The 14,524-nt window shown below is 35.5% G+C and overlaps 1 protein-coding gene across 10 annotated transcripts in view; it reads left to right on the top strand.

Annotated features, from left to right (window-relative positions):
• MPDZ (multiple PDZ domain crumbs cell polarity complex component) overlaps window positions 1-13,372 on the top strand; it is a 157,406-nt gene extending 144,034 nt beyond the window's left edge. For all 10 annotated transcript variants that reach the window (XM_063455138.1, XM_063455143.1, XM_063455147.1 and 7 more), the window contains 4 exons: window positions 8,162-8,266; window positions 9,798-9,910; window positions 10,786-10,909; window positions 12,068-13,372. In XM_063455138.1, coding sequence (XP_063311208.1) covers window positions 8,162-8,266; window positions 9,798-9,910; window positions 10,786-10,909; window positions 12,068-12,214 — 489 coding nt within the window. In that variant the 3' untranslated portion in view covers window positions 12,215-13,372. The remainder of the gene's footprint in view (window positions 1-8,161; window positions 8,267-9,797; window positions 9,911-10,785; window positions 10,910-12,067) is intronic.
• The last annotated feature ends 1,152 nt before the right edge of the window (window positions 13,373-14,524 follow it).

The raw sequence follows: 14,524 nt of genomic DNA, 5'->3' as shown, positions 1-14,524 counted from the left end.
AGTTCTATTCTACTTGCCCCTGCAAGTCATAGAATATACACAAAGGGTAAGTTGTTACTCAACAGGGCTATATATTAACTCGCTTGTGGAAATTCTAAATACTGACCTAAACTATGAATTAACCATCAAGTTGCAAGACTGAGGCCAGACTAACGATGATAGAAAATTAGTTGAGTTCAGTAAATGTTCAACTCTTTTGTCTAAATGTTGAAACTCTTTCCTTGTTTGTCAAAATGCAATTACTGGATTGCTCTCCTGGCATTTATTTCTGCACAAATCTGTGTATAAGAGCAAATAATGAATGGTATTCATTTTTATATTGGATGGGAACACATGTAGTACAGTGAATTGAAATATCAGTGTATTTTCCTCGAGGCTATGGTGCTAAACTGGTAGCTCGCCTAAGGCATTTTAAAGTCTTATTGGTCTGTGTACACTGATTTTAAATGGATGGTAGTGTCAATTAGTCCAGTATCTATAGTAATTATAAGTATCAGGTTTGCTCTTACTAAAAAGTTTTATTGATCCAAAAATCTTGCTTTTAGTGACTTGGTTTCTCTCATTATGAACTGTGTTTGTATCATTCCCTTGAGTAAGCATCAAGCTAGCTTACATGAAGCTAGACAATTGGATAAAACACAAAGGTGTCTGTATAGCTATCTTTTTACTGCCACCTACTTTTCTTGGTGTATTGCAAATTTCAAAATAATTGCAGTTTACGAGTACTATAATATTTCTCTCTCTCGTTAAATCAGTGCAGATCACAGGAAACCGTTATTATTTTCAATTTTCTCTATACATTAAGCTTGCATTGAACTAAATAAAAAAACATGGTATACTTTATTTACTTTGTATCTTTCATATGTATGGTATTGTTATTGAGATAAAACTACAAAAATGGCAATCAAAAGGGGCATCCCATTCATACCATAATTCTATGTGTTGAATTCATGGGTACAGCTGCCTCCAAGGCATTGTGGGATTGAAAAACATTTGAGGGCAGTGGGTACATGCCCTGCACATCCTACATGAGCACTATTTTTAAAGATTAGTTAAATATATCTTAAGGAGCTATGTTAGGGGTTTCCACCTCACAAGTTAATATATCTTACATGAAACTGGTCTTCTGACAGACTGATTCACTAGAAGTTTTAATGGTGTTTACTATCACAAATAATTCACAGGCTCTTGGGTTTGAGAACAGCAGACCAGACTTCAGTTATCATTTACTCTTTATTAACTTGTCAAATAACAAATGAATTGTGTGCCCTTTGAGTCAAGTTATTTTTGTTGAGAAAACACGACGACAAAATATTAGGTTAATAATACATATATATATATATAAATTCTTATGTGCTGATTAAGCTTGGTTTATCGGAGTTACTGCATGTATAATGTGGCATGGTGTCAGGCTGAGATTGTTAATACTATTCTATTGATAAAATGCCAACATATTCCATAGTGTTGTGTGGCCGCTAAGGTACACACCCAAATTCAACAAGACAAGTATCGCTTTTTTGAACAAGACGTGATGAAAGATCTGCTCAAATGAGCTTACAATCTAAATTGTAAGGTAACATAAAAAGTAATGTTAATGTACATGCTATTCAAAGTAACTATTGCTTTTGTGTATTACCAATGATGTGACTTGAGTTGACAAGAGAGCAAAGCTATTGTTGTGCAATAGAGGCAATATGTGTCAGGAGAAAGAAGTCAATTAGTTATTAACCAATTGATTTGGTATGTCGTAAAGAAGTTTTTGAAGATTTCTTAAGAATGAAGAGTATGGGAAAGGTTCATCGTGATAGAAGTTCTGGAGGAGCAAATTGGTGGTGCGAACAGGAGGGGGAGAAGCAATAAGATCAAGAAATAATGTGATGATTAGGGGTTTGAAATCTTGGTGTGCATTCATATCCTAAAATAGTTTATATTCATTAAACAATAAATGAGCAGTGTGAAAATTGCTTACCTGTCACAGCAATCCTGCAACTCTGACAGTGGTGGAAAAAATTGTCAAAAAGATAAGGTGCTGTTTTTTTACCTTTATTTGTTATACACTGAAAGCAGCAGAGAGAGCCAGAGAGCGTTCTGGATTTATCGACTAAACATCCCCCTTTGACTTAAATGAGGGGTTCTCATTTTTTCCATTCATATCATTTACATTTTACATGACTCTATATTAAAATATAATTTATTGTACCCTTTAAGTATGAATAAGGCTTACACACTCATTTTTTTCACATTCATTTTATTATCATTTTTTTTTTGTGGTAGCACTATGCTATACCTTTGTTCAAGCTTTATCCTTTACCTCTTGGGGCCCATCCTCCTGTTGGAATTTTTTTTATCCTTACTGGTTAAATTACTATTGACATGTCCTGGATATTATTCCTTAATAGTGGGTATTAGAGCAATAAATAAACAATAAATATATATAAAAACAAAGTGCATATTGCTAACTCTGAGGGTTGTCCGCTAGGGTGTATCCACTTTTTCATACTAATTGCTTTCAATTACTATGGTTTATTGATATATGTACACATGTTAATCAGCCAGTAGTAACAAAAAATATGTGAGTTATTTATTTTATATATATTTTTAAATGTTCTACAATTATCTATATGTTCTACATGTTCTAGTTATGTGATTTACGACATGGCTCAACAAATCCCAGGTTGCAATGGCGACTAGAAATGTTGTCCTGTGGCTGGGATTTGTGAGTCCGTTCCCTCGAAGGAGGGCAGGCAGGTAGGTGACTGGCCAGCTGCATGTATTGTAGGCAGGTGGCGAGGGAGCTGTGATCTTCCTGCTCTGCTTCCTCACACAACACTTAGTGATTCCGGGGTCAGAACATGACAGTCACTTTGGCCCCAGCCTCACTTAGCGGTGCTCAAGGTAGCAGAGCAGGAAGATCACTGCTCCATCGCCGCATACCTACAGTATGCGCAGCTGGCTGCCCGCCTTTAGTGTCCCCTAACCGGCCGGCCAGTGGACTCCAGGGAGCCAATCCAGCTCTCCCAGAAAGTATTGAGGCAGGATGGAATCAAAATTAAATTAAAACAAATCATAATTTGTGTGTGTGTTTCTGTCTGTCAGTGTGATTGTTGGTGTGTGTGTTTAGGTAACTACCCCCCTCCCCCCCCCCCCCGATCCCATGGGAATGGTGTTTTTACTCACCTTTTTTCTCACGCCATTCCAGTCTCCCTGCGGCTGGCCTGCCTCTATGGCTGAGATAATTTAAGCTTGATGATCTCAGCTCATCCACTGCTTACCCATGGGAAAGTATTGGGAAGTTTTAGCGCATGCGGTGCAAAACGCTGCGCCAATCAGCATTTCTTTATAGAGATGCACTGAATCTATGCATCTCTATGGGAAACATTCAACTCACCAATGCAGAACGTGGAGATGCCGAATGTAGATGCTGCACACTGTGCGGCACTGAGATAGGAAGCACTTTAGTGGCCGTCTGAGTGACTGCCACTAGAGGCGTTACTAGGCAGCAATGTAAAACCTGCCTTGTCTCTGCTCCTAACTTTTTAGCTGGCTCCTAGATTAAAATCAATTTTGTCAATCCCCGGATTACTAATTTGGATCATTGTATACATTTTATACACCATACAGTATAATTAACAACGTTTTATCTAACATAAATTTATGGATAACACGTAAATCCTACATTTAACAGTATAGTGTAATAATACAAAACTGTATAATCAACGCAATAGGTCTGCCACCACATACCCCACCCCTCACCCTCGTGATGTAAAGAGTTAAAAAACAAAACAAAAAAACAACAATCTTTTTTCACTTGCCTGATTCCAGCACCAGTGTCCTTTTGCAATGGGTAGGCCTCCATCTCCGCCAGTGGTAGCCAATGGGGGAAATACAATGCAAATGCTCGGCGATCCACAAGCTTATTAGGCCTTCACAATAGGTATGCATTGACTCTATGCTTTCCTATGCGGTTTTTCAACACACTGGACATCCCTGACACTTACAAACTCTCTCTGTCAGGTAGTTTCTCTAAAACTGCAATGTTTTACATTGCAAGGTTAAGGGACCAGTGACAATGCACCCAGACAACTTCAATTACATAAAGTGGTCTGGTTAGTTATGGTGTCCCTCTAGTATTTAGCCTTTATTAATGTGACAGTGTGTGGTGTTTTTTTTTTTTTTTTTTTTATTGCTGATAACCTTTGTTTGCCACTAGATGGAGATATATACTACCAGATTAATTCTCTTCAGCTAGAACTAATAATGTTTTTTCCCCAGGTTTGATTTACTTAAATGCCTTCTTTGTTAAGGTACAGAGCTATGTTGTTATTCTAGTTCAGCTTTCATAGAGCATCAGGTGTTTAATAACTGACTTTTACAAGCATGTCAGGACTGTTTATTCCCACGTTCAATTAACTATTCACTGGCAGCGTGTTACTCTACATCTTGACACTGCATCAAAATGATGGGCATTTCTTTTGTAGTTTTCCTTTGTGGTGTCTTTCACAGCTTAATCTCTTCATATTTTTTTAATGACTGCTCATGTGAGTTCCACCGAAGGCTACGTGGGTGGGGAAGTTTTCCTGCAAAGTTCTAATTTTTAGGTTCTAACATTTTGATGTTTTATGTAATTGAGGAATGATTTAATCACTATCTCAGGTGGTTATGTGAATGAATGGGACACTTCTGTATAGTGTTGACATGACTTTTCGTATCATATTGCTTATCGATACGAAAGCGTAAAATATCAATAACTAAAATACCCTCATGTGAAGTACCTGTATGTTTATTTAACTAAACAATGGAAATAGAAATTTATGTAGAAATGGCATATCTCTGACTAGAGCTGATTGTTACCAGACTAGTAATTGGCTGAGATTTATTTTCAAGTCCTGTCCCTCATATTATTTTCATTGACTACTTGAACATGCCTCATGAGTGACAGCAGACTTGCACCAGGTTAGGAACAAAGCTGGCATTGCTCACTGATAAGTTAAATGGGGGCTTGTCTCTAGTATTCCCAAGAAGGAAGACACCAGAAATCCATGGAATGTAAGAACAGGAGCCAAACTTTGGCTCACGGAATCAGAGACTATTAGGAGGTATGTGAATGTTTAACTAGCACCGTCAAAGAAAACAAATATATGAACTAATGGAATAGAGGAAAATTGGATAGTGGGAAGTTGTAGACTGGGAACCGAGCAGACTGTAAAATTGATCTCTGAACAGAAGAGATTTGGGGACCAAAGATACTAGGTGATTGAGATTTCCAATATTCGCATGTGGAAAATTCTAAATTTTCTGATTGTGAAAAACATATTTGAACCACTAAAAACATTGAACCACTATTGAAAATAATAAAACCATATTTGCAAGCAGCAACCTCTGTTGTGTGCCTAAACTTGGGGTTGCACCTTTCATGGTTGGATGTTCTGTCTTCTCTGTTATTCTTTGCTCATTATAGATCAGCTAATAAAACATGTTTTTTAACATGGCAATTCTGGATATTGCCTTGTCACAGCATGTTTACGTCCGCAGCTGGCTGCTGTGAATCTAAGACTTCCTGTGGTCATGTTGCATGAAATTGAAGACTCTTTCATTGCCAGAAGGGAATCTCTCCAATTTTCTGTGGGTAATTTAAATACCCCCCCCCCCCCCCCCCCCCCAAATTCAAAATAAAGTATTTGTGTTTCTGGCACTATAAAGCTTTATAAATGCACAATTACTTGGACATGACATGGATGAGAATTAGTATAGACATACTGAAGCAGCAACATTTGAGGCCTGATAATGATATGTGTGTGTGTGTATATAAAATTATTTTAATAAACGGATCATGTCTTGGAATCCTGTACTGCATGGATGGTGATGTCATATGTGCAAATATTCCATGTAAAAATGGACGAGTAATAATATTTATCACCTTCATGCGATCTGGGGGCCCTTATCTCAGGCAGACCCCAAAATATCTTCCCCTGATCAGTGGAAGTTACATTCCGGAGTGGCATCTGTCGCACAGACTATAACTCTTATTAATCTCAGGCAGCAGTATGGGACATTGGGATATGTGTGGATATTTTTTGGGGTGGGGATGCATTCTATATATGAAAGCTCTGTTTTAAAAACAAAAACAGTTCTTGGTCACGCCTTCCAGTGTGTTACATGAGATGCAAAAATAAAAATTTACAGTGGGTACAATGTTTGAAGTAAACCCTTAAGCTATATTATGCAATTGTATTTTCTTATTATAATTTAGTTATTGTTACAGTTTAGGAGTAATATATATATATATATATATATATATATATATATGTATATATATATATCTCAAACAATCAAAACAAGGGAGCACTCCAGGTCTTTTAGTCAAGTGGAAAAAATTGTATTTACAGTATCAAAACATGATACAAATTCTGTGCACAGAATTTGTATCATGTTTTGATACTGTAAATACAATTTTTTCCACTTGACTAAAAGACCTGGAGTGCTCCCTTTTTTTGATTGTTTGCTATATTTGGACGCGGGATTGCACCTAGGCATTTGTTCTATTTGAATTTAAATATAGGAGGAGTGCCTTGTTTACCTATTTTTGTATATATATATATATATATATATAGATATAGAAAAACAATAAAGGGAGCACACTAGGTCTTAGTTGTAGTACAACATTATTTACTGCATTCCAAAGAATACATAACTGTGGTATACAAAAAAATCAACGTTTCGACCCTGCTGGGTCTTTATCAAGATCCTGATAAAGACCCAGCAGGGTCGAAACGTTGATTTTTTTGTATACCACAGTTATGTATTCTTTGGAATGCAGTAAATAATTTTGTACTACAACTAAGACCTAGTATGCTCCCTTTATTGTTTTTCTATATATATAACGCGGGATTGCACCTAGGATTATCTATATATTTGAAAGTAGTTTGTTAAGGAGGAGTGCCTGGCTCTGGATTTTTTTTTTATATATATATATATATATATATATATATATATATATATATATATATATATTTAAAAAAGGGACAGAGCTTACACGTTTGGTTTCAAACTGAGCTATTTATTTGTAGTTCCCTACCCAGGTCAAATGTACCCAGCCATCGTCTGTAATTAAAACTTACTCTGATGAATTGTTTTAGCAAGAAACTCTCCCAGGACAGGTGCATGGGACCTTGTTTAGCTCCTTACTCAAACTCAGACCTGCAGGAGAGAAGGGGCGTGTTTATCGCATTACCTGGATTTAAAAAAATAATAATAATAGAAACAATTAACTTTTTCATACCTACATTTAGCATTAAAACCACATTTATGGGTAGATAAAAATAGTAACACATCACTGGCAAAATGAATGCACATAAACAATGATACCATGTGCAAGACTAGCTAGAAATTTAAGAACTACTCATACAACTGTTTAAAGGTTATCACATTGGCCTTCACTTTGTAGTTTTGTTTGTTGCTTTTTTTTGTTTGTTTTTTTTCTTTCTCTGAGCATTCGGCCTTTCATTAACAACTGTTTCTCCACCTAACCTTGCCTAAAGAATGTGTGTGCATAAACAGCATGTATAACTAAATGTTAACACTGTGTTTTAGAATGAGGTTGTTTCACTAAACTGTGAATTGGTGATAAATGACAAGGAAACTAATTCACATCTTACAACAAAGTAGTCGACCTGGAGCAATAACTGTGTTGAAGAATAATTTCTGTTTGTCAATTTTGGCCTGGAAGCTGGGATTCATCCATTCTCTCATCTCCCAATCTAGTGAATAAACATAAATGTTTTTTATACTTGGTAACTTGGAAACATTTGTATTATGAGCTACATATAAGGCAAAGGCAAATATAAGGCAAATAGTGCTTGACTTGCAAAATAAACATGAGGAATCTATAGTGTTCTTCTTTGAATCAATGGAGTGTCTGTTTCCTGAATAATATTGCTGCCTAATAAATAACCCATTAAATGGTTATCCTCTACAATATAATGCCATGGCTTTGTATGTATTGCATCATTTTTGTTCTTTACTTTTTACTACACTTATTTCTAAAGAGATTTTTTTGATACTTGTAAAAACATATCTTGATTTGGATTGCAATAGTGAACGTATATACTGAACAATGACAGCTTTGTTTTTACTTAACAAAACCTTTTCTTGTTGAATAAAGGTCGGTGACAGGATTGTTAGTATATGTGGCACATCAACTGAAGGAATGACTAATCCGCAGGCTGTCAGTCTCCTAAAAAATGCTACAGGCGCTATTGAGCTTCAAGTAAGGCTTTACTTTCTTAATCACATTTATAATCTGTATGCTAACCAACTCCTATTCAAATACTTCTGCCACTCAGTATGCAGAAACCACATATGTGTAATACACGTATAAGCAGAATTTCATAAAACTTTGTTAAATGTAACAAATGTTTCATTCTCCATACAAAAGACAATCAGTTCAAAATTAAATATTGCTGCAAGTATCAGTGCATCTTTTTTTTACAATGTACCCCTTCTCTAGCTAAGTAACAAATTTGAAAGTGCCCAAAGCTAATTTTATTCCTGCGCAATTTCTTATTAACACACAGGATCAGCCACAAGGTTAGTAAATAAAGGCTGCACTGAAATGATGATCAGTGCAAGCTCTATGTATCGTACTATAGGTCTAAAGGCAAAAAAATGGACAATAAAATGTCTGTATTCCTTCAGGAGATTTTATCAATCTGCTGATTGAAATACATAACACCTAGCCAGCAACCATTCTTTATTCTTCTGCACCCACACCCCTCACAAAGTGCCCTTCTAGTTGCTCTACTCCAAAATTGCATAATTGAGAAGCACTATAAATGCAGCATTACTGTGACTTATGCAGCAATACAGCAGATAGTGGCATTTTACATAGATATGCATTGTATATTATAATTTTTTTTTAAATTGATAGATTAACCCTAGGTAGCTGCTAAACTGTGTGATCTATAACCTCCGTATTGAATATGACAATGTTCCTGATACCCATCTGTTACCACTAAAATTATATAAAGCAAATATTTAAAGGAACACTTCACTGTCTAAATACAAAAGTACATAAAAAAAAATACAGTTGAATAGTTATGCATTAAATGCATAATCAAACGCATACATTTAATTACACATTTTTAATTTAGGGTATATTTAAAAATAGTTTGCAAAAGCTTCTGTCTGAAGCCTTTGCAAGCCCTCCTCTTGTAACCCCGCCCAGACTTTCTTTGGCTGTCCAATTACAGACTTCCCAATGCAGGTCAATGAGAAGTCTTTACAAGGCAGGTGTTCTGAACAATTCCCTGCCACTTGACTTTAGCATCACTGAGCTAATCTTCCAGGAAGTAACAGGACCGGTTGTCTGATAGCCAGCCAGGGGGATGTAACCTGGTTATTTTATAAAAGTGCCATTTTCTATTGAAATATGCACTTTTTGTACAGGGAGAAAAAAAAAAAGAACATACTCTTCACATCTAAATCACTTAAGCCAACTCAAGTGCTTTAGGGGTCTGGAGAATCCATTTAAGCCTTTTCTTCAAAACTTTCAATCCTATGACTATTTCATAAACAATTTATAATATTTTCGATCTGTCTAATATAGCCACCAAAAATTTACCATTTGTGGCCTTCCTGCATCCGTTGTTTCCCTAATAAGGACAAGAGGTTTAAGTATTTATGGAAATATTTGTAAAGGATGTTTCATAGTTATAGTGCCATTGAACAAAGTATTCTCCAATAAATCGATACAGACCTAGCATTTCTATTGTGTAAAGCCATGTCTTATTAATATCTAGGTTGTGGCTGGCGGGGATGTGAGTGTGGTAACTGGTCAGCAGCAAGAACACGTTGGATCTACCGCCAGCTTTTCTGGACTTACCTCCAGCAGTATATTGCAAGATGATCTGGGGTATGTATGATTAACAGTGCATACATGAAAAATGCTGAAGCTAGGTAACTGGTTTAATTTGCAAGAAACGTATTAAGACGGCAGATATATATGGTTTTTGGGATTTGTTTTGGAGTTTTTATACCTATTAAGTGAATGTACATCTTCTGATTTCAGTGCCTAATAGCCTGTTCTTCTACTTTTGTTTAAAAAAGCTTGTGTATACAAATGGCTTTCAATTGCAGGAATTTTCCATTTTTCAAATTCACAGATATTACTTTCCTAAAATGTATTTATTTTCTAGTTTCAACAATGACTTTAAAACTCCATACATAATTTAAATGTACTTGTTAATAAGTGGAAACGTTTAGTGAATTATATTTTCAATCTACAAATTTGTAACCAATATCAGAGAAATAATGTTCACTTCAAGCCAAACACTTATTTTACTAGGCATGACTACTTCTAGGCTAACGAGCATTGAGAGTCCTAGAAAGAAAGCATGAATGAGAGTTTCTTAATGGATAATATAATTTTCTCTTGAATATTAATATTAGAAAACCACATTTACCTATATTATTTAATAATAAGAAAAAGTCAGTCCCTGTAGATGGTTGGTTAGTTCAGTTGGTTTCTTCACACCTTGTGTCTCAGCTCAAGATCCAAGCAGGGTCCTCCTTAGAAGAATCAAAATGTCAGGGCTGAAAAATATCTTTCCCTGCACATAAATGAGAACTACAGAAAATCTAAATGGATCTTTCGAGATTGGAAGAAAAATTGGTTATTTAGTGTTTTAATGTTTTTTTTGTTTAACTTATTAGCACTAATGTATGTTCTTAAGCTGTGTTTCCTTAATATGTAATAATCAGTTTTTTATTGTTTCTTTTTAACCCTAGACCACCTCAATACAACACCATTACCCTTGAAAGAGGACCAGATGGTCTTGGTTTCAGTATTGTAGGAGGTTTTGGAAGTCCTCATGGTGATCTGCCTATATATGTCAAGACTGTGTTTACTAAGGTATATATATATATTTCTTCCTCTCATTTGGATAGATAGGCACAAGCAATCTGATAATATTGGTCATTTGTATAGTGGATCGTTTAGACTCCCAATGGTTTACTCCATTCTCCATGACCACTTCTGCTATTAGATGTCATCATGGTGGAAGCAATCTGTATGTGTAACATTTGAGCTTGTAATTGTGCCTATGCACCATCTGCGATTTTGTGCCAGGATGTAGTTATGCCTCAGTGACTGTCAACTCGGAATTCTGCTCCAGACTGACCAATGTGATTCCTTTGCAAAATAAATCGTTTTTTAAAAGTCCTTCATTAGCACACACTGCATAAAGGCGGCAGTTGTAATCAGCTTCTTACCTTGCAGGTAGCAATGTAAACAACTAAAATAAACATAATTTTTTAATATATAGATATATATATATATATATATATTTTCTTATTTTTTAACTTGTCACCATGAAAGAAAACAAACCCATCCATCATTGTGTATAACATTCTTGTTAAAGAAATAATTATCATTTATGTCATTGATATTATAGGAGCGGTTTAGGCTGCTTAAGAAACCATAACAACATCTAAATTACGTTATCGTACCAGGAGGCCCCTGGGCTCACTCTCACCTACAGGGGTTTAAGCCATTCTCGAACAGTTCAACCCCAAAGTTTCTTTCAGCGCCGATCTCCATTTCCCCCACAGGTGGTATCTGGCGTCTGAAATTTCAGTTTCAGGAAGCGTTGAGTGCCCCTGGGCAAAAGGGTGCCGCTGATTGGCTGAGAATGGTCAGCTGATGCTTTCAGCTAATCAATGACTCCCCATTCACAAAACTGTCAACTTTGACTCCTGAAGCTGTGTGTGTCTAGGGCTCCTCCTGTCACCATTACAACTTCATTTAGATTGTTATCTTGGTGCCTGGAGTGCCCTTTTAAGTTTGAGCTCTTAATGTGGGTTCAATTTCTGAACTGCTGTATTGTATGAATTTTCCCCAAAAAGCTTCGTTAGTAGACACAGTGTGAGATTGTACTTATATATTGTTTGTCTTTTCTTTACTGGGCTGACTTTCTTTGGGGGAAAAAAAAAACAAGAAGAAAAACCTAACCTGACATTTTTGCTATTACCATAGTATCCCCATGTAATGAATATGTTCCTTTTTTTACAGGGGGCAGCATCAGAAGATGGGCGCTTGAACCGAGGAGATCAAATCATTGCTGTGAATGGGCAGAGCTTAGAAGGGGTAACTCACGAGGAAGCTGTTGCCATTCTCAAGAGAACAAAAGGAACAGTTACCCTGACAGTTCTTTCTTGACTTATTTAATGCTTCTTGCCTCCATAAATTCATTTTTTCAGTGGTCCTATCTTACCAACAACTTTCTATGTATATAAAAGAAAAGAGTATATGTTCAAAGATAGTTGGGTGTCAAGTAGACTCTTAATTGGTCTAAAATGATGTATTCTAGCTGCTATATTTGAACCTGACTGGTGTATATTTTAGAGGAAAATTACTATTTTAATATGTTTTAACTACTACAGATTTGTCTTTTTATTGTAGTCAGTCTTGTATTAAAGTTTTTGCAGTGCAGCATTTTTCGAGTTGGCCAAAGAAAGTCCATTTCAGTATTGCAGTATTAATGTGTAAATGAAGGCGCATTTGACAGTGGCTCAGAAGCTTTTGTTGGACTACAAATCCCTTGATGCTTAGCTAACAAGAGGCAGACTATTGCTTTATCTAATTAGGTGTTTCAGCACAACTAGATGAGAAAAGGCTTGTACATGGCTTGCTCTCCAAGATTATAAATCTTAAATGTTAAAGAATATTGTATTCAGTGATGGTTTTATTTTGCTTTTGTTGTATACTGTAGTTTTTGTCCCACACATGTGAAAACAGAAGTGTTCAGACCTTAATATACTGACAGTCCACTCATCATTCTTGTAACCTCTTACCATATCTTCTCGGGAAGTCCATGACCTCTCCAAAGTCTAATAAAAAGACAGATTGTTTTAATAATACATAAGATGAGCAAACGGTCAGGTAGCAAAAAAGAGATGCATGCAAGGAAATATTATGAATTAGGGTTGTTCACACATTCCCTGGTTACATAAAACTGCTTTTATTTAAAATATCAGTATTAAGCCATGAAAGATTACAAATCCGTTGTCAAGCTTAAATAGCAATGTGTATGGAATTGTTCAGTTTGGAATTTCAATGTATTTTATGTTAACATCAATATCACGTTCTACCTGAATACTATATGATTGTAGACAATATTGTGTATTGTTTGTAACAAAGTTTCAGATTATTTGTATACATTTTGAAGAAGTTTTTCCAATAAAATTCCGTATTAGCTTGATTGTTTTAGAACATGAAGAGCAAGATTACTTTTGTTTGTGTTTTCTCAACAATTACATTTTTAGACAAAACGCGAATTTCATATGTGTATAAAGTATGTTTCTTAGGTTGAACAATAAAATACTGACATGTCTGATTTGATGGTATGGCATTGTATTCATTACAAAATAAGAAATTATTTCTCTCAGCAATTTTTTATATTGTATATATTTATATTTTGTATATATATATATATATATATATATTTATTTTTTTAATTTTTTTTTAAATAACATTTGTCTTCTTTTTTGGGTGACCTACACATAGCTATACATTTATTACAAGCATTGTATATATCACAATAAATTAATCATCAAACAGCACCCTTTTATTATTTTTATAAATATAGGCGAGAATGAGCAATGGGCCATATGCATGATCACAATTTCTTGCTTTGTATAGAATAACTAACCTTCTCCTTACCTATATTTCTGTCCCCTTCTATGTATTTAAGCTGTTGGGTTATTCACAGTAGTACCTGGACTTAGTCACTTGGTACGGCCATTTCATTTACATTGGCAGTTCACTTATTTGGTATGCAATGTTGTTCAAAGTTTTGAGTCACTCAGAAATGTCCTTATTTTCTATGAAAACATACATGAAACGAGTTTGAATAGGGAAAATTACATTGACAATGTTAGAAATAATTACATTTAAGTGCAATTATAATTGTATCCTTCAAACTTTGCTTTTGTCAAAGAATCCTCCATATATAGCACTAACAATTTTGCAGACCTTTGGAATTCTAGTTCTCAATTTGAGATAATCTAAAAACATGCTTCCTGAAGCTTCTCCCACAACTTGTATCGGATTGGTGGGCACTTTTAATGCACCAGATAGTCAAGCTGGTCCCATAACAGCTGTCTCAATCCCACGTCTCACTCCATGGCCGATGTGGTTCCTCTTCAGTGCATGCCAGAGTCTCTGGCAAACTTACCAGGAAGCAGTATACAGACAAAGGAAACAGTGCTAAAATAAACCAGTACTATAAATGGGGAGAGTAGGAGGCAGCAGACCTAAAAATAGGGTTTCCTCTAAGCCCTATAAACAAGGATAGTACAAAAGACAAGACAAATGAAGGTTGCGCCAAAACTGACTATAGTACAGCTAATTGTGAACAAAGTCCAAAATATAGTGGTAAATCTTAAGAAAAAACCTTTTAAAAAAGAGAGATACCAAAACAAAGTCTTTAGTAAAGCTGGATGGGACACCAACACCCTATGTAGAGGA

The sequence above is a fragment of the Pelobates fuscus genome, chromosome 5 (assembly GCF_036172605.1).
Source record: "Pelobates fuscus isolate aPelFus1 chromosome 5, aPelFus1.pri, whole genome shotgun sequence".
NCBI lineage: Eukaryota > Metazoa > Chordata > Amphibia > Anura > Pelobatidae > Pelobates > Pelobates fuscus.
Note: the sequence above shows the minus strand (reverse complement) of the source record. Positions and strands in the feature narration are given on the sequence as shown.